Here is a 19,220-nt window from a genome sequence, read left to right on the forward strand (position 1 = left end):
CCTTATTTCTAAGAAGACTTGGTTTCATAGCCTTTATTTCCCTGGGAAATTCGTTGATTCATCAGTGAGATTCTTCCTTTTATTTTATCTATTTTTTCATGTTTGACTTATTTTTTGGTTTTAAAAGGTAATAAGTCTAGTGATCTAGTGCTGCTATATATTTTGATGTTATTGGGTAACCAATTCCCTTACTGTTTGCTTTGTTGTAGTTTATTGGGTAACTGGTTACCCAAGCTGTGTAACTGTTTTGTGTTGATGATGGTAACCAGTTACCCTTGAGTAATAGTTTTCTTGTCTGTTATAGTTGATTGGTTTCTATATATATTATCTTATAAGCATGTATTTTTTTATTTTGCAGCATACTTATGTGATGATGTATTACTTGAGGAGAAATGTTAAATTTTCTAAAGATTTGAAGAGGAGAGTATCTACGACTGACATTTGTATTGGGAAAAACATAGTGTTTATGTATGAAAATTTTAAGAAAAATGGTAGTGGTACATTTAAAGTAGATGAGAGCTGCATTGCTTTGAAGATAATGAAGGGGGAATCCATGTTTTGTGCAACTCATTGGAATTTGCTTGATGATGTTGTCATGCCTGTTAATGTGAAGGCTCTTATGCACTGGATTGTGTTGCACTTTAATAAACAATATACAGCAGAGATCACTTATGGTGTATGATTTAATGTCTGGTGCAAAGCATGAAAATCAAACTTTACCTGTTGTTGAGGCATTTGCTATTTTGATTCCTCTTCTATTGGAGAAGATTGGTTTCTATGATAGTCAAGATATTAATATTGATGTTAGTCTGTATGATGTGGCAGAGAATGATGCTTTGAAGTTGAGCATTGCTAGAGGAATTCCTCAACAACTTGATTGGTTAGTTTGTTTATTTGATTTTAATTTTTTTTTTCTTTGTGTCCTTTTTGTTTATATGTTCTTAGTTGTTTTTTTTTACCTGTTTCCATTATGCAGCGATTGTGGGGTGTTTTCTACTTATTTTGCTAAGCAAATAATAGTTGGGAAAAAGAATGAGATGCCTAAACATATTGATGTTTGTCTCCTTCGCGAAGACATTGCTGTTAGCTTGTACTATCATGGAAAGAACAAAGAACTTGAGGGATACTTAACTAGCGACGAGTTCAATGAAAGGCTTTTGGAGAGGAGACAGAAGAGAATGAAAATTATTTCATAGGCTTTTAGTGATATTATGTTTCTTTTGCTTTTTTGTTTTGCTGTAACAGTTATTAAATGATGGATCAATTTCTAGTTTTACAGTTAGTTATTTTAAAATTTTGCTTATGTAAAACATTGAGATTCTTAATGTCATTATATATATATATCGGTATAGCCTTTTGTTAATTCATTTGTTGTTTTATTTTTATTTTTTTGTTCATTTTTTTTTAATTCAATTATTTATATATATTGTATATAACACTTTAAAGTAGGTAGTTAGTGTTCCATTTTTTTTGTTTTTTTTTCTTTGTTTTATGGAATTATTTGAGGGTAATCAGTTCCCAGATGGGATATTTAGCTAATTTTCCAGGTGTAAGTGGTGAGAAGAATGATTTAGAGGGTAACCAAGTACCCACATTGTTTCTTTGCTAACGTACCGAGGGTAACTTGTTACTTAAGTGTTTATTTTTTTATTTTTCCCCATTGGTTTGTTGCTTTTTATTTCAATTATTAATATATATGTTATATAACACATTAAAGCAAGTAGCTAGTTTCTATTTGTTTTTGTATTTTTTTACATTGTTTTATGGAATTATTTGAGGGCAACTAGTTCCCAGTTGGGTTGTTTAACTAATTTTCCTGGTGTTATTGGGGCAAGAATGATTTTGATGGTAACCAGGTACTTAGACTGTTTCTTTGCTAATATACCGAGGGTAACTGGTTACTTAAGTATTTTTTAGATTTTTCCACTAAGTTTGTCTTATTGCAGTAATGCAACCATTTTATTAAGTTAATATTAAAGTAACTTTAATATTATATATAAAGGAGTTTGTGATAGAAGAAAGTAAAGGTTTTAATTTTTTTTGGCTTTTAGATTGTTATAGTGGGTAATTTATCTTGTATTGTTATATCAGGGTAACCAGATACCTATATCGTTGTTTTGTTGTTATTTTTGGGCAACTGGTTACGTTCATGTAGAAATTAGTTTGAAACGATTTTATAAGTTTACATAATCAATCAATGTGTTTAAATTTGAAACAATTTTATTAAAATACTGAATGATACTTGATGAATATGAAAGTCACTCTTTCAATGAATAAAGCTATTAAAGGGTTATTTTGATGTAAAATACGAATCTATGTCTTTGGCTTTTTCTATTTTTTTGGCTTCTTAATTGGAGGATTCCTGCAAGTCTTCCTGTTATGTCCTAGTTGCCCACATTTCCCGCAGGTGATTATTACTTTAGGTTCCCCTCTGGATCTTATTCTTTTCTTTCTTGGTCTTCCTGCAGGGATTGTTGCCTTTGGAGGCAGCACCACTATGTCCAAGTGTTGTGGGAGATTCCATTCATCTTTATGGGGCAAAGGATGAACATTTTCTTGATACAATGCTTTCAACGTTTCTGTTTTGTAGAACTTTGCACAATAATCATACACTCTCAACTTTCTCTTTGCAATGACAACTACTACATGCCCACAAGACATTTCATCTTCTTGAAACCTACTGCAAGTACATGTTCTATTATGTATATTTATTGTGAAATTTATCCCCTTTTGATCACGAACTTGGTATTCTATTGTGTTGAAAGGCAAGACCTAAAAATAGTTTTGTCATGAAATAGAATCAAATAATAAACTTTTTAACTAAAATTGACATTGAAAGGAACTAGTTATCCTTCTGTGTAAATGTTTTTTTTTTGTTTTGTTATGGAAGGTAACTGGTTACCATATATTGAAAGAATAAAGAATCTTAAGAATAAGTTTAGTTGCATACCTCATACTTCATTTTTGAAACAATGTCATGTCTCAACTCATTCTCTGTTGCTATAGAGACTTTTGTGAATGTTCCATTTGCATTATTTGAGTTGTTCCAAACCCACTTTTGAACCAAACTTCTAAGGCATTCAACCAAGATATCAATGGGGAGATTTCTCACAGTTTTTAGTGCAACGTTGAGTGATTCTGAAATGTTGGATGTCATCATGGAGTATCTTTTTGTTGGCGAGTATGATCTTGCCTAAGTTTTATACTTGGCTTTCTCTAAATAGGGTCTAATGCGTCTGTCAAGTCTATCAAGGCCTCTCATGCAGTGTTCACATTCTGTTTCTGTGTATGCTTTTGCTGCTGCAATGAAATTCAATTGTAGCTCTTCTCCATGGCTTCCATACTTGCTTTTCAAATTATTGAGCAAGTGAAACATGCAAGCTCCATGGAAAGCATTTGGGTACACCATATGTACTGCATTGTCTATGCTCTTGTGTCTGTCGAAAACTATAGCCAATCATGTGGATTATAAATATTGTAAAATAAAAAACAAAAATTAGGTAATATTATTTTTTATTTATATTTTTGGTGAAGGTAACCAGTTACTTTATTTAGATACTGAAAGAAATAGCATGTATGTGTGTATTTGGTTTTGGTAACCAGTTCCTTTGTATTTTTAAACAAGAATATATAATTGAAGCTATCATACGTTCGGGTTCTCCATAGGTGTCTCTCAGTTTGGAGAATAACCAAAGCCATGAGTTATCATTTTCAGAGTCTGCTATTCCAAAAGCCAACACAAAAATGTTGTTGTTTGAATCCAACGTTGATGCTGAAAGTTCCATCAACAACAATTATAGGCCTCAAGTATGTCCAACCCTTGATTGAGTTAGAGAAAGCTATGTATAGGTATTTGAATCTATCTTCTTTGTCTGTGAGTAGGTGTGTTATTTTTCCCAGATTTTCTTGCTTCAACATGTAAAGATACATTGGAAACTTTTGATATGAATCATCGGGGTTCCCTCTTGCTAGACACAAAGCTTTCTCTCTTGATCTCCATGCTTTTGTGTATCCCATGGTTACTCTGAAGTCATCATTCATATCATTCATGATGTCATTTGGAGTGTAATTTCTTTTGATTGAATTATTCTTTATTAATTCACCAATTACGATGCTTTTTTCTTGCCTATGGTCTTCCATAACAATTTCAACAGAGCAAGTGTGATTTGGAATGGATTTTCGTACCTTGAATAAATCTTGATTTTTGTACTTAGATGCTCTCACAAACCAGTTGCATGTGTCATCTGCATAGGTAACTAGGTACTCTCTAGGTTCTGATCTTTTTGTTTTGAACTGGAAGTTATGCAGCATTGCATAGTAGCTAAGAGCTGATTTGATTGTGTTCTTATCCTTGTAAATTTGTTCTTGCTCAATTGTGTTGACTCTATAATCAGATATTACTATTTGGATTTCATCCAACTTCTTTTTTCTTTTTGTATTGTCTTCAATTATGAAATCAGGTACTTCTTTAGCAAAATGAGGTATGTATGACACATTTATGCCCTCATTTGTTGTGCTTGACATTCCTTCTTCAGGTAACATTTGTTCATTGATGGAAGCTTGGTTTGCTTGCATTAATAATGTCCCCACCTTCATTTCTTCAGTTGTAGCTTTTTTATTTGCTAGTAGAAGAAGGTTATTTTCATTGCTTGATCTTGAACTATAGTGACACACATGGTAAGTCTGTTATTTTTGCTGTTATCCCCGTTTCCTTCCGAGCGCTCGGGTCCATGCTTCAAGCCAGCGGGCCGCCCGAATGATTTTGGGCCCAGACCGAGCCCTTTTGGCAAAGAGTAAAATAGACGTTGGCAGCCCATGTCTAGATGAGGCCCAAAGGGAATCCGGGGAGTGTCGTCCAGGAAGGTCGTACGGGAGATGGTATGAGCGTGGCTTTCGGATGACAGTCAGGATTGAAGTGGATAATCCCGGGGCCTGGTAAACTGTACGGGATCCTGGTGGAATAATCCGAGCACCTAGTAAACGTTTCGTGCTCCTGGTAAACGGTTCGGGCTCCTGGTAAATGATCCGGGCCCCTGGTAAACAGTACGGGACCTTGACGAAAGGAGGGGGACGTGGGTAAACGAACCCGGGTCGGTTGTCCGAGGTTGGCAAGGTAAAGCGTCTGTGACCCTGACTTCGTCCCATGATGCATGGGGGTTGTCCCCACGCCTTACCTACAGAAAAGGCTGCCTTGGGATTGTACATCGTTGGTTCAGACTTGCGCCGCCACTACTCTGACCGATCTTGTCCCCTGAATCTACCTCGTAACCCGAGATGCCCAGACCAAAGCTCCAATTTGTCTGATCACAGATGTGGTTTGGGCTGTTCCAGTGGGCTCAGATTGATGTATTTTCTATGTCTTCATCTTTTGTATTGGGATTCCATTAGAGAAGTCAGCGGTATTTATACCCTTATTGGGCCCGGGTCAGCTCGGCCCAAGCCTAGTGCACCCGTAAACCTATAAATACAGGTAGAAGGGTATTGAGGAAGGGGGATCTCTGGCTTGTAAATAGTTACTGTGCTGAAACTTGTAGAAAACTCCATTGTTATAGATTCTCTAAGCTCTACTACAATTGTCTCATGGACTAAAGCTCATTAACGCCCCAACCACGTGAAAACCTTGTCATTATTCCATAAATCCTTTCTTCCGAGCTCTCTAATCTTCTATTATTAAGGTTTCCGAAAAACTCGGTAAACATTTTGGTGCTTTCATTGAGAGCCTGAGAAAGCTAGAGTTGACCTCAAACATCTGCAACGGTGGTGAACACAAGACACACCACTTTCGACCCTACTAACCAAGAACCGGGCAATGGAGAGCCACTGCCCAACCAGCTTCTTCCTCGGAGTCCATCTGAGGACACTCCCCATCAGATGTCCCAGCCCGACGAGTTGCAGAACTATGAAGGTGGAGCAGAATACGAGGAGGACTACTATGAGGAATAGGGAAATGAGGGGGAATACCACGACCTAGAGCTTGAGGATCCCGAGATCCCAGAAGGAGTGGACCCTAACCAGGAGGATCTGGAGGTGACTATACTAAGGCAGCAAGTTCTGGACCAAGAAGCCAGGATTGTTGAGCAGAAGGAGGCTACTCAGTGGATGCAAGAGTCCCTCCAAGCCTTACAAGCTTTCATAGCCGCCCAGGGTTCGGCTGCTAATCCCCCAATTGTCTCGCCTCCGGGAACACAACCGCCCGCTCCCCAGGGCAGAAATGGCACCCTTGAGGACGCGAGTTCGATCCCTCCTCAGGGACAAGCTCCCAAGCAAGGCCCAGGAAACCCGGACCGAGAGAAGAGGAAAAACCCTCCCGTCTAGAAAGTCAGGACACGTCCCGACCCTCCTTAGGAAAAGAAGGTGTGCCCCGTTCCAAGACAAGGCCACCCAACCAATCTGCAAGGGACGCGGCCACAGGGTACCAGGCCCCAGTATGCCCCAGGGCAGGCCGAACGGGAACGATCTTTACATCCCAGCGCTTCAGTGAACAAAAGCCACCGGGAGCGCCCATGTGACGACGAGCATCACGCCCTCAGCTCTGGGGACGATACGTCCCGGGTAGACCTGCGCGACGGGCTGAATGCTCGAAAGGAGCGGGCCCGCAAGGAAAAGATTCGCCCCCCAAGATGGTGACCTTAGAAATGACCTCAATGACAGGAGGAACGAGAGGGTTCCCTTAGAAGATGGTGTGACTAGGTAGCTCATGGAGCAGTTGCCCGCGTTGAAAAAGGTCACGAACCGCTTGGTCCAAAAACAGGAAGAGGTTATTGGGGGCAGAGTCATGGTATCCAATCATTGAAAAGTTGACATTTTTTCTGCTAATGGCGTGTCGGAAGCTTCAGTCTTACTTTCAGGCCCACGCCATAAAAGTTCTGACCAACCATCCTTTGTGGCAAGTGCTGAAGAAGTCGGAGTCATCAAGAAGACTCTTGAAGTGGGCTATGGAATTGAGTCAATTCGATATAGCTTATGTACCTAGAGTATCGATCAAGGGACAGGCCCTAGCCGACTTCATTATGGAATGCTCCGGGATCACCGAAGGGGACGATCCTGCAGACCCCGCGGCGCCCGTGTGGAAGGTGTTCGTGGACGGAGCCTCGAATGAAAATGGAGTAGAGGCCGGAATCTTCCTAGTGTCACCAAAAGGGCACCAGTTACAAAATGCCTTGCGTTTCCATTTCAAGGCGTCGTACAACGAGGCTGAGCACGAGGCCATGCTGGCCAGATTGCACCTGGCCCAAGAAGTAGGGGCCGCGAACCTCTAGACTTATAGCGATTCCCAGCTGGTTGTCAAACAAGTCTCGGGAGAATACTAAACCAAAAGGGAAAATATGGCTACTTACGTGACTCAGACGAGAGAAATGCTGCAGACATTCTGGAGGCACTCCATCAACCAGATCCCCAGGGAGCAAAACGTGTTCACAGACACATTGGAAAGATTGGCCACCGATGCAAAGGCGAAGCTGTCTGGGCTGGTCCCGATCAATCATCTCCCCATCCCTAGCATTCGAACCTCTGCAATCAACGCCATCGACCACTCCGTGTCCTGGATGGGACCCACTGTCCACTACTTGACAACCAGAGAGTTGCCAGCAGACAGGGCCGCAGCCAGGAAGCTTCAGTACCAGGTCCACAGATACGTCATAATGGATGGAAATCTCTACCGCAGAGGGTTATCCATGCCATACCTCAGATGTGTATCCGAGACCGAACTGAGCTCAATTGTGCATGAAGTGCACGAAGGCTTTTGCGAAGATCACAAAGCCGGACTCAGTTTGTCTAAAAAGATCCTGCGACAAGGATATTTCTGGCCAACCATGAAGAAAGACTGTGTCGATTACGTCCGAAAATGTGAGCAGTGCCAAAGGTACGCGAAGATCCCACGAGCCCCTACAACAGAAATAACCTTGATGATGAGTCCCTGACCTTTCACGGTATGGGGGATCGACCTAGTAGGATCGCTCCCGACCGGGAAGGGAGGGGTGAAGTATGCCATCATGGCCGTCGACTACTATACCAAGTGGGTTGAAGCAGAGCCCATGAATACAATCACCTCGAAGAAGGCCTTAGATTTCGTCATCAACAACATTGTATGCCGGTACAGGCTCCCCTACAAGATTGTGTCTGGCAACGGAAAACAGTTCGACAGCATCCACTTCACGGATTTATGTGAAAGACATGGTATCGTCAAAAGCTTCTCCGCAGTCACCAGGCCTCAAGCGAATGGGCAAGCAGAGGCCATCAACAAAATCTAGAAAGGAACATTGAAGCAAAATCTCCAAGCCTGTAAGAGCAAGTGGCCCGAAGAGTTGCCTTGCGTGCTGTGGGCGTACCGGACCACCAAAAGAACGTCCACCGGACACACTCCTTACTCCATGGTGTATGGGTGCGAAGCCGTCATCTCAGTAGAAACGACCATCCCATCCCACCGAAGAGACACGTACGATCCCGCCCAGAACCATGCCTTACTCCAGGAATCCCTTGATCTCATTGAGGAGATCCGGGAAGAGTCACAAGTTCAGTTAAAGATGTACCAAGGCAAGATCGTGCGTCATTTTAACTCAAAGGTAAAAAGCCGAAGGTTCGAAACCGGCGATCTGGTCCTGCGAAGAGTCTTCCCTACAACCCAAGATCTGGGAGTGGGGGTTCTGGGCCCGAATTGGGCAGAGCCATACGAAATTCAACACGAAGTATGTCCAGAAACATACCATTTAAAACAGCTCAATGGCACGGATGTCCCAAGGGCCTAGAACGCAGAACATCTCTGTAAGTACTATTAGTAGTCAGGAGAGCATGTTTCAGTTTTATATTTTCGTTGTAAACAATGTACGCCTTAGGGAGATTCCTTGAATAGTAAAAATGGCGTGTACAAAACGTCATAAAGAAATATTATCAAACAATGAAAATCCCAACCTGCTTCCCTATTCAAGTGACCCAAGACCAGTCTTCGCTCACTTGGGGGGGGGGGGGGTATCTCCGGTATGAACAAATACGAGAATAGAAACAAAGCAGGAAATTAAAGGCCCAGGCCTAGTCCCGACCCAGACCGACAAGGTCTAGGGGGTACAGACCCAGTAGGACCTAAGGCTTAGGCCTAGTCCCGACCCAGACCGACAAGATCTGGGGGGTACAAACCTAGTAGGACCCAAGGCTCAGGCCTAGTCTCGACCCAGACCGACAAGGCCTGGGGGGTACAAACCCAGTAGGACCTAAGGCTCAGGCTGGTCCCGGCCTGGACGTACAATATATAGGACCAAAGGCTTAGGCCTGGTCCCAGCCCGGACATGCGTGTCCCAAGAATATAAAATACCTAAAACTTGGTTGACCGCACGCAGTCCCAAATAAGTAAATAGCCATCCGCGTCATTCCTACAACAACATAAGATTATAAGAACACGGACCCCCAGGTATAAGTTGTCTAAAATTAGTCTTAGAAATGGCCCGGGCCATGGGAACCTAACCTAGGGTTCAAAATAAGCTAATCAACTAATCTCTGACGGTCCAGACCGTCAACCTTTCAACACGGGGAACTAGGAAAATAAATTTAGGAATAATTATAAACTCCCTAATGGCCCAGGCCGTTGGAACCTGAGCAGCAGGATTAAAGCAAGCTGATAGGTTAAAAGCAGGAGTAATCTAGCCCAGGTCGTGGAGGTTCGAAGACGGATCACCATGAGAGTTCCCGGTCATTGGAACCGGGACCAAACACTCGGCTCATTCAGGCATAGTGGTAAAACACTCGTTGAAAGCTTAAACGAATGAGAATGGGAAAGCAATATGCAAAAAAAAAATGTGGGTAAAAACACAAAAAGTCATCTTAGACGCATCCGTTTCCATAAAGATATTAGACAGTTAAAAACAAAAAGAAGACCCAGGTCTAGGTTTCGCCAGGTCCTGACGCCTCCGGGATGGCTCCATCCGCCTCTTCATCATCCAGAGGCTCCACGTCGGCCTTCTCCTTGGCCTCGAATTCGGCTCTCTTCGCAGCAGGGTGAGGGTAGAGTAGGAGGTTCATATTCTTGTCCTGGACCCAGGCCATGTAGATGGCCTCATCGAAGGTGACTTCCAGCAAGTCATCTGCCTTTTCTTTCGCACGGCGGTTCTCGTCGTGTGCCTTCACCTCCTTGTGAAGCAAGTCATCCAGCTCATGGACCCGGACCTCCAGACCGTTGACCCTCTCCCGGTCCTGGATGGATTGAGATACAACCGCCTCATGCAGAGCCTTTACTCGAAGAAGCTCCGCCTCCAGATTAGCCACCAACTCACCAGTTTCAGTTTCTTTCCGGGACATAGTCTCTTCAAGTTGGGACTTAAACCGGGCGAACTCTGCGCGGTCTGCTTCAGCTTGAGAAACCATTTTGGCCAGGGCCGCATTGGCCTGGGCTACTTCCCTGGCTAGGGCCTCCTTGGCGGCTTCCCGCTGATTCACAGCCGCCTTCAGCTCCAGCTTGATTGTCTCCATCTTCATGGCAGCCTCAGCCACCAGATCGGCATTCCGGTGGGCCAGTAGAGAATCCTGGAACAAAGCAAAGTTAGAAAGAGTCCTAACTAAATAAGAAGAAGAAAAAGAAGATGCAAAGCAAACTTACAGCGGTGGCTTGGTGGCGGAGAGCTTGGGAGATGAACAACATGCCCTGATTGGCGATGGTGGCGTACCGCTTCAGTTGGAGATTGAACATGGTATTCCCCACCTTGTCCAGTAAGTCCGCCGCAAACGGGGTCGTGTCCTGCCCCAGTTTGGGGCGGAAACCCGTCTCCGTCTCGGCGACTAGCCGATCCACGATTGGCTGGGGGGCACTGAATGCTGCCGGACGCTTAGCAAATTCGACCTAACAACGAATAATCAGGGCCTTGTAAATCTCCTGCCTTCTTTTCCGACCACTCTCCCAGGTCCGGGAAATTAATTTGGACTGTTCATCCCGTAGGACTACCTCCCCCTCCTCAGGTAAGGCCGGATGGATAGGGAAAGTCAGTGCTACCGGGAATTCCTTAGCGATAGGGCAACTCTCCCCGGATGACTCCCCGACCAAACCAGCGCGTCTAATCTTGGCCATCTTTGTTCTTGGTTCCACCTCAGCCGCGCCAAAGTCTGCAGCTCGTTTCCCGGAGTTCTGGCTCGCCGTTGGTTCCCGCTCCAAGTCAATCACCAGAGGGTGAGTGGGAAGATCGGGGACAGTTGCCCGGTCAACTGTCGTGATCGAAACCGCTACCAGGGCCACCTTGGTGGTTTGAAGCTCCGACACTGGTGTCTGCTTAGGCGCGTTCCTAGCGGCTTTCCTGGCCGCGACCCTCGCCTTGGCGGCCCGGATCTTGAGGGCCTGCTTCATCTTGTCCACCAGGTTGGACATGTCAGAGTCTTATGAAATATACACAAACAAAAAAGAGTTAGTAAAATGAATGAGCGAACAAGGAAATCAAGACTAAAAGTGATCCGGGACGCACCCTTATCTGGGCCCCGAACCTGACTTAATTCTCCTAAGGCAAAAGAGTAGACTCGGTCCCCCATGTCATCCGGGTGTAGAAAGTTCCCACAATGAAGGAACCCGAACGAGTACATGAGGATTTCCGAGCCTACGGGAATTGGAGACGAAGGTTTCATTTCCCCTTCAGCCCCGAACACGGGGCCTCAGTGTGCTATCCTATCCCTAACTAAGTCCCCAACTTGGGGAGCATAAGTAAAAATCAAAGGTGAGTTACCTCGCCCTGATACACTAGCTCCGAGGGTCCCCGTATTTGGAAGTGTATCGTCGAAGAGGGCTTCCAGCTCCTCGGAGGTGGCTACCTCCCTCTGCTGAGCTTGGTCCCTCTTTCGTGTGGCCGCATCTGCCAGTGCCGCAGCCTCCACAGCCCTGATGTGTTCCAGGGCCAGCTCCTTCCTCAGTGCGGGGTCTTTCTCGCATTGTATCCCTCGGAGGCTTGGGACCTTGATCGTTTGGTGGGCTGTGAGCATCCCGATCACTCGGAGGTTGTCAGTGTTGACGTAGCCCCCACGTCCAAATCCTCCGCGCTTAGCTCGGAGTAAAATTTCTTCCTGTCCAGGATGAATTGGGTGAGAGGAGTCTGGGCATAGGGTCCTGCCACCCAAGATAATGAGGTGAGAATAAAAAATAGGGGGAAAGAGGACAAAGATAAGAAGAAAAAAAAAATAAGGAACGGGAAACCACTTACCCACTCGCTGGAAGTTCAGCATCAGCGTGGGGTTCTTTTCTATAAGAAACCCGGACATCATGAACCAGTAATGTCTGACGTCCGGGGGATACTTCCAGGAGCTAGTAGGAGCAGGATAGTTGCCCTGTGGTTTAAGCCTGTAGAAGTCGTCCAGGGTTTTTCCCTTGACGTTGACTTCCGGCTCCAGCTTGTAGAAGTACAAGACTTCTTCCAGGGTCGGGTCTGGGATCTCTGTCGTGACATAGAAGACACGCCATCCCGCGAGCAGTCGGTATGCTTGGGGCAGAAGCTGGAAAGGAGCAATCCCCACGAACGTCAGGAATCGCACGAAATAGTCATTGAGCGGGAGCGTGGCTCCCGCACTGATGTGGCCTATGCTCCAGGCCCCGAATCCACCCACGGAGGTGTGGGCCTTCTCCCCTCTCTTGGCCAGGAAGTTATGGAACAGTCCGGGAGTCGACTCCACGCCCAAACGCTTCTCTAGGGTGTATAGCATCCGATAGTTCCGGAACAGGTTCGGCACCACATCCATCTCCCACCTGTTGCCTTTGGGAGTCTTGGACCCGAGCAGAGTGATATGGGTCGCGTTATCTTGCTTCTCCGAGTGAAGGGTGACGCCCGAGGTCATGGCTAATGATCTAGGAGCATAACAGAATAAAACAAACAAACCAAGCAGTTAGCACTGAAACCCAAGAAGGTTGGTTAAGGTACGGGGGCTCTCCTATGAACTGCTTGGAAGAGTCCCCTCCGGATCAGGTCTGGGATCATCAGGGATCCGTAAGATCCTAATCGGGAACAAAAAATAAAGACTACACTCATAAGCCGGCCCATCACCACTTGTTCGGGAACCACCTGAACTCGAAGGGGTCCAGAGCAGCCTTTACCAAGTTTTCTTTCCCTAACACGCTAATTCTAAGCACATGCAAGGTCTAGCAGCCTAAGCAGATAAGCAAAACAACATAAGATCTATATATATATGTGTGTGTAAAGGCAAAAGTCAGGAAAGCTTACTGTAAATTGCTGGTCGTGAAAAATGGTGGTTGTTCGGCGACAGTGACGGTAGAATCTCAGTCTTGAACTATTGGGGGAAATTCAGGAGCTCTTCGAGAGGGCATGCTGGTGTGCAGATATCAAAATCGTTGGGAATGGGCGACGGCGAAGACGGAGCAAGCGGTGGAAGATGTCGTCGGCAAGCTCGGTCATAAACAAATCCTTCGAGTTTCTTTTTCCGGCTCGAGAATGTAAAGGTTTCAAATGAAAGCCTGGGGGGTATTTATAAGAGCCAAAGTGCTGGTTTTGATCTAACGGTTGGGATCGATCCCCCCTATCGGATGGTACAGGATCGTGCAAGGACATTAATGGATCCACTCGAGTACTAGATCACAGTACCCCCGAGACGCGATTCGCGCCGCTCCGATCCAACATCCCAGAAAGAGGAGCACCTCAAAGGCCGCCCCATCCTACAGTCCTTCTTGTCGCAGAAATAATAATGGGACACGCTCGTGCGGATGGGACGCTTCGTGAACCGAGCCGACATAATAGCCCTAGCATAGTGACCCTTGAGGTATTTGTTGACCTTTCAGGATCAAGTGCCATTAATGCGACAATTGCTAGGGGACACGTGTATCCCTCATAAAGAACCGGGGCCTTGGTAAACGAACCTGGACCCTGGTAAATAGTCCGGGCTCGTGGGACGCAGTCCAGGTCAACGTAGCAGGCGGTAGCTCCACACTCGTCCAGCGCGTAGTGCCCCTCGCCGCGGACCCGTCACTTTGGAAACGAACTGGGAATTGTCGGGAAGATCCGGGACTGAGACAAGCCTCCACCATGCAAGCCCAGATGAAGGCTTGGGGGGTAAATGTTATCCCCGTTTCCTTCCGGGCGCCCGGGTCCATGCTTCAAGCTCGCGGGCCGCCCGAATGATTTTGGGCCCAGACCAGGCTCGTTTGGCAAAGAGTAAAATAGACATTGGCAGCCCAAGTCTAGATGAGACCCAAAGGGTATCCGGGGAGTGTAGTCCGAGAAGGTCATACAGGAGATGGTATGAGCGTGGCTTCCGGATGACAGTCGAGATTGCAGTGGATAATCCCAGGGCCTGGTAAACTGTACGGGATCCTGGTGGAATAATCCGAGCACCTAGTAAACATTCCGTGCCCCTGGTAAACAGTCTGGGCTCCTGGTAAATGATTCGGGCCCCTGGTAAACGGTACGGGACCTTGACGAATGGAGGGGGACGTGGGTAAACGAACCCGGGTCGGTTGTCCGAGGTTCGCAAGGTAAAGCGTCCGTGACTTCGTACCATGAAGCATGGGGGTTGTCCCCATGCCTCTCCTGCAGAAAAGGCTGCCTCAGGATTGTACGCCGTTGGTTCAGAACTGCGCTACCACTACTCTGACCGATCTTGTCCCCTGAATCTGCCTCATAACCCGAGATGCCCAAACCAAAGCTCCAATTTTTTGGATGACATATGTGGTTTGGGCTGGCCTAGTGGGCTCAGATTGGTGTATTTTCTATGTCTTCATCTTTTGTATTGGGCTTCCATTAGAGAAGTCAGCGATATTTATTCCCTTATTGGGCCCGGGTCAGCTCGGCCCAAGCCCGGTGCACCCGTAAACCTATAAATACAGGTAGAAGGGCATTGAGGAAGGGGGATCTCTGGCTTGTAAATAGTTACTCTGCTGAAACTTGTAGAAAAATCCATTGGTATAGATTCTCTAAGCTCTAATACAATTGTCTCGTGGACTAAGGCTCATTAACACCCCAACCACGTAAAAACCTTGTCTTTATTCCATAAATCCTTTCTTCCAAGCTCTCTAATATTCTATTATTAAGGTTTCCGAAAAACTCGGTAAACATTTGTAGCAAATTTTTTCCTTATTTCCATGTAGAACAACACTAAATTTTCTGTTTCAACCTTCATTGGTGGTGTTCCTTTGTCTACTTGATATGAAACTTCAATAGTTGCCGTTGTTTCCTTTATCTCATTTTTTATCAAATTCACCAAGTTGTCAAGAGAACAATTTGGTGGTATTAATATTCCAGTCATTGTGTACTCTTGGTACTCATTGTTTTCATTCCACTTGCCTCCAAATTGAACCAAAGAAGTAGTATTGTCCATACCTGCAAAATTTGGCAATTTTTTAAGCAATTAGTTGGTTCTAAATGGGCTAGGGAACTGGTTACCTTAATCTTTAACATACCCTTATGAAACATTTAGTTTTATATATTGAATGTTTTTCAGGGCAACTGGTTACCCTATTGTTACTGAATGTTTTTGCAGTTAAAATCCATACAAACATCAAATAATTTTTTTATTGAAAAGAAAAATTAGGATTTAAAATTTTCAGATTTATTGTTTTCTGTCTATTTTTAGTCAATCAATGTACACAATCAATTCGACCAAGAAAAATATGAAGAAAATAGTAAAACTTTTATTAATCACTCTGAAATCAGTCAGAGAAAGAGTAGAGAATAACCCTTTACTCAGTTAAACATATAGCATTGAATTGCTCAAAAAAGGAAAGAAGAATAAAAGATTTACTATATATATAGACATATAGCTAATTAACAGGACATAGTAGTTTAATATAACTAGTGTAACTAAGTAGTGAACCTCCTAGATATATCTATTCCTTAATCATAAAGAGTTTCTTTGCAAACCTTGTTGTGGTATTTTCTTTTCATTGTCTCAGACAAAGTCTCTAATTCATGGCCTCATCACAATCAAGCAACTACGTAAAGAGGCCAAATATTCCGATTTCCATCTTTTTTTTCTTCATATTAATATTATCTTCCAATATTGCAGGTATATATAAGTAATCTTTGCACTGCATGATTATGCATGAAATAGTTTTCTCAAATTTTACAGATCTTTCTTCATTTAAAATGTGCTTATATTTCTTCCTCACTTTTAGGGGTTGATCATCATCAGTCATTGTTGGCTAAAGATCATATTGATGGGAAGGTAACTGGTTACCTTAATCTATAATCACATACCGTACTGAAACATTTAGTTGAATATATTGATTGTTTTTCAAGGTAACTGGTTATCCTAATGTTACTGAATGTTTTGGCAGTTAAATTTTACACTAATAAGAAATGATTCTTTTTATTGTATAGACAAATTAGAATCTAAAATTTTCAGAGTTCTTGTTTCTTGTCTATTTTTTGTTAATCAATGTACACAAACTAGTAGGTTTAGATAAAATTTTTCAATTTTTTAGTTTATAAATTATTTGTGTTTTTCAGAAAGCACATCATGATCATGATCATTATCATTTTAATCAAGATAATAGTTTATCTATAATTGAGATTTTGTATGCAAATAATATAGTTTTATGTAGAAGATTTAATATAATTTTCAAATAAGAGAAAATGACAATAGAATAGAATTGACAGAGGAGACGATTTCTTGCAAACCTTATTTCTTGATTGTGTACTGGAGATGCAGGTCGTCGGAAATTGCAAAGATTGCAGCTCGTATGATTGGAAGATTGTTGAATTTATTTGATTTCTGCAGAAAAGGATCAGTAATTTTGTTGTCACAGTGAACAGATTTTTGTTAAGTATTTTTGCAGAAGCTGAAGTCGAACCTTTGCTAGTATTGATCGAATGTTGAGGAAATCGTCGGAGATAGGAGTTGTCCCATAAACTAAGTTTTTCTTAATTAAATTTGTCCATACATATTATAAAAAGATTAATTCCCATATTTTTGTACAGGGATGGCTAAAAAGTCATATTTTTGAAAAATCCCCATTTAAATTTGTATAGACAAAATATAAATTTATACAAAAAGACTAAAATAAAAAATCAAGGGTTAGGTCTACTAATGTTCACAGCGAACATTGTGAGGGCCTTGGGCTCTTGAAGCAATTGTAGGCAAGTGGATCGATTCAACATGTTGAGGAGGGCCTTGGAACCACAAGCATTGTGTGGGCCTTGGGTCGTTGAAGCATTAATAGTTGAAAAGCATTTTGTTTATAATTTGACATACATGATGCTGACTATAGAGGAAGTTAGGGCTTTGGGTCCCCTGATTCTTGGTCAGTTAGAAAAATTGCTAAAGCCTTGGGCCTTGGGTTGATTGAGGTGAAGTTGTGTTGTGAGGGGTTGGGCTTTTTGATTATTTTGTGAGGAAATTACATGTTTTATGATTTTTTTTCACAAATTTACAAAATTATAGATTTTTTTAACAGAAAAAAAAACTTAATTTTTGGCTTTTTTTTGTTAAATTATTAAGTTTATGGGTTTCATTGTCCCAATTTTTAATCCATGTATTAGTTTAAGTCATAGCTTTGTTAATGATTAAGTTTTTTTAAGTTGTAAGGATATTTTTTGTAATTTGATTATCAATTTTAAAGTAACTGATTTTATTTATATATATTTTTATTATATCATTAATTTTAATTATTTCATTAACTTACATTTATTACTTTTCAACACACATATTTTTTTTAACTTTACCTTTACCTTTTCGTTTTCGCTCTTACTTTCTTTCATTTTCTCCAGTTCCTAACAAAACCCAATCTGTTTTATCTCTCCGGTGATTCGTGTGTCATTTTTTCTAGGCATTTTGGTTTTTATTTTTGTAGGTCTAGCTGAAATGGCTAAAAAGGCAGCTCATGTTGGTGCTTCTGAGTTATCCGCGGAGCCTTCTTTTACCGTGTGTTGATTAATTGTCAAAGTAACCGTTGTTGATGATGTAATCAGTTCCTCATTTTCCTTTGTATAAAAATTCCATGTTTAGTTTTTACTTAATATCTTTTAGTCATAATTGTTGCTCTCTTTAGCTAAATCTTTTAGTCATAAATTTTAAGCTGACTAGTTACTTTGATAGTATTTTGCTGATGATGCTAAGTAACCAGTTACTCTTTGATGTTCATTGTTTTTCTTTGTATATTTTTTTTTCTTTTATGAAGTTGTTTAGGTTCTAAGGTATCTGCTTACCTTTCTAAGGTCACTACTAGTTACCTTAGTTGTGCATGATTTTTTAATTATATTTTTTATTTGTAATTTTATTTTCTGTTTTGGTGGTGGTTTATATTTTTCATCGGAAATGTTTGATGCTTCTTGGGGCGGTTTGCGGGATTAATTGATTGGATACCCGAGAACCATAATCTTGTTTTGGAATCAAGGTTTCAATGGAACAAACTGATTGGTGAGTTTTTGTCTGTGATTTAGTTTTTTTTTTCTTCATGTTTTTTCTTTTCTTCTTACTCTTTATTTGTTTTGTAATATGCAGTGATTGGGTCATCTTTGTTGCCCTGTTTGTTGAGCAACTACTTCTCGGCAAGGAAAAACAGATGCCCCAAAAGTTGATAAAGTTCTCATTCGTAAAAGTATTGTTGTCGGTTTGTATTATCATGGAAAGAAGAGAGAACTAGAGGGTTATGTGACGAGTTCGAGGAGCAGTTGTTGAATTGGAAATGAGAAGGAATAAAAGAAAAGTTGTAGCTAGATAGACTTTACTAACTTTCTGTTTTTTTTTTCTTTTTGAGTATTCGGGTAAACTAGTTATTAATTGATAAACAATGGCTACTTGCATTTTTCTTTGTGTAATTGGTTAAGCTTTGTTTTGATAAAACAAGTTGACTATTTTAGTGTCAAAATTAATGTTATGTACTGTTGATATTCTTGAGTTATTAAAGAAAGTTGATTGTATTGTTTTTTGGCTAAACTTACTGGGTTTTTTTTTCAGTAATTTATGAATGTGAAGTGTATAGTTTACTAAATAAAGCAATTGTTTATTGCAAGACTAAATGTTGCAGTATGTTAATACATTAACTATTACATAAGAAGGCTTGTCATATGCCCTAATGGACACAAACTTTGTGTTTTTAATTTTAATAATACAACAGACAATATTAAAATTGTAATATTGAGAAGTTTCCTTTCTAGATAGATTTTTTTAAAGCAGGGTAACAAGATACCCCAGATAGTGTTTATTGATTCACAAAGTTTCTTTATCATAGCAATGATTTTAGGGAAATCAGTTACCCTGATTATAATATGTAATGTTGACTGCAATGATGTGTTGATGTTGCCATATAGAAATAACAA

At 42.1% G+C, this 19,220-nt stretch overlaps 1 protein-coding gene and 1 long non-coding RNA gene across 2 annotated transcripts; one reads left to right on the forward strand and one right to left on the reverse strand.

Annotated features, from left to right (window-relative positions):
- Window positions 1-2,331: 2,331 nt before the first annotated feature.
- Window positions 2,332-3,157, reverse strand: LOC133814191 (uncharacterized). The gene is made up of 2 exons (XM_062247186.1): window positions 2,951-3,157; window positions 2,332-2,772 (listed from the first exon to the last, which is right to left on the reverse strand). The coding sequence occupies exons 1-2, from the start codon at window positions 3,155-3,157 to the stop codon at window positions 2,332-2,334; spliced, it is 648 nt and encodes a 215-aa protein (XP_062103170.1).
- Window positions 3,158-17,679: 14,522 nt separating this feature from the next.
- LOC133815997 (uncharacterized) lies at window positions 17,680-18,714 on the forward strand. The gene is made up of 2 exons (XR_009884940.1): window positions 17,680-18,318; window positions 18,403-18,714. It is a non-coding gene; the product is annotated as an uncharacterized LOC133815997 (long non-coding RNA).
- Window positions 18,715-19,220: the final 506 nt, after the last annotated feature.

Source organism: Humulus lupulus, chromosome 2, assembly GCF_963169125.1.
Source record: "Humulus lupulus chromosome 2, drHumLupu1.1, whole genome shotgun sequence".
Classification (NCBI taxonomy): Eukaryota; Viridiplantae; Streptophyta; class Magnoliopsida; order Rosales; family Cannabaceae; genus Humulus; species Humulus lupulus.

Coding starts and splice junctions, on each gene's coding strand:
- LOC133814191 (XM_062247186.1), bottom strand. CDS start 3,157: ATGACATCCAACATTTCAGAATCACTCAACGTTGCACTAAAAACTGTG. Junction 2,773..2,950: donor TTTCAAAAATGAAGTATGAG/GTATGCAACTAA, acceptor AACTATTTTTAG/GTCTTGCCTTTCAACACAAT.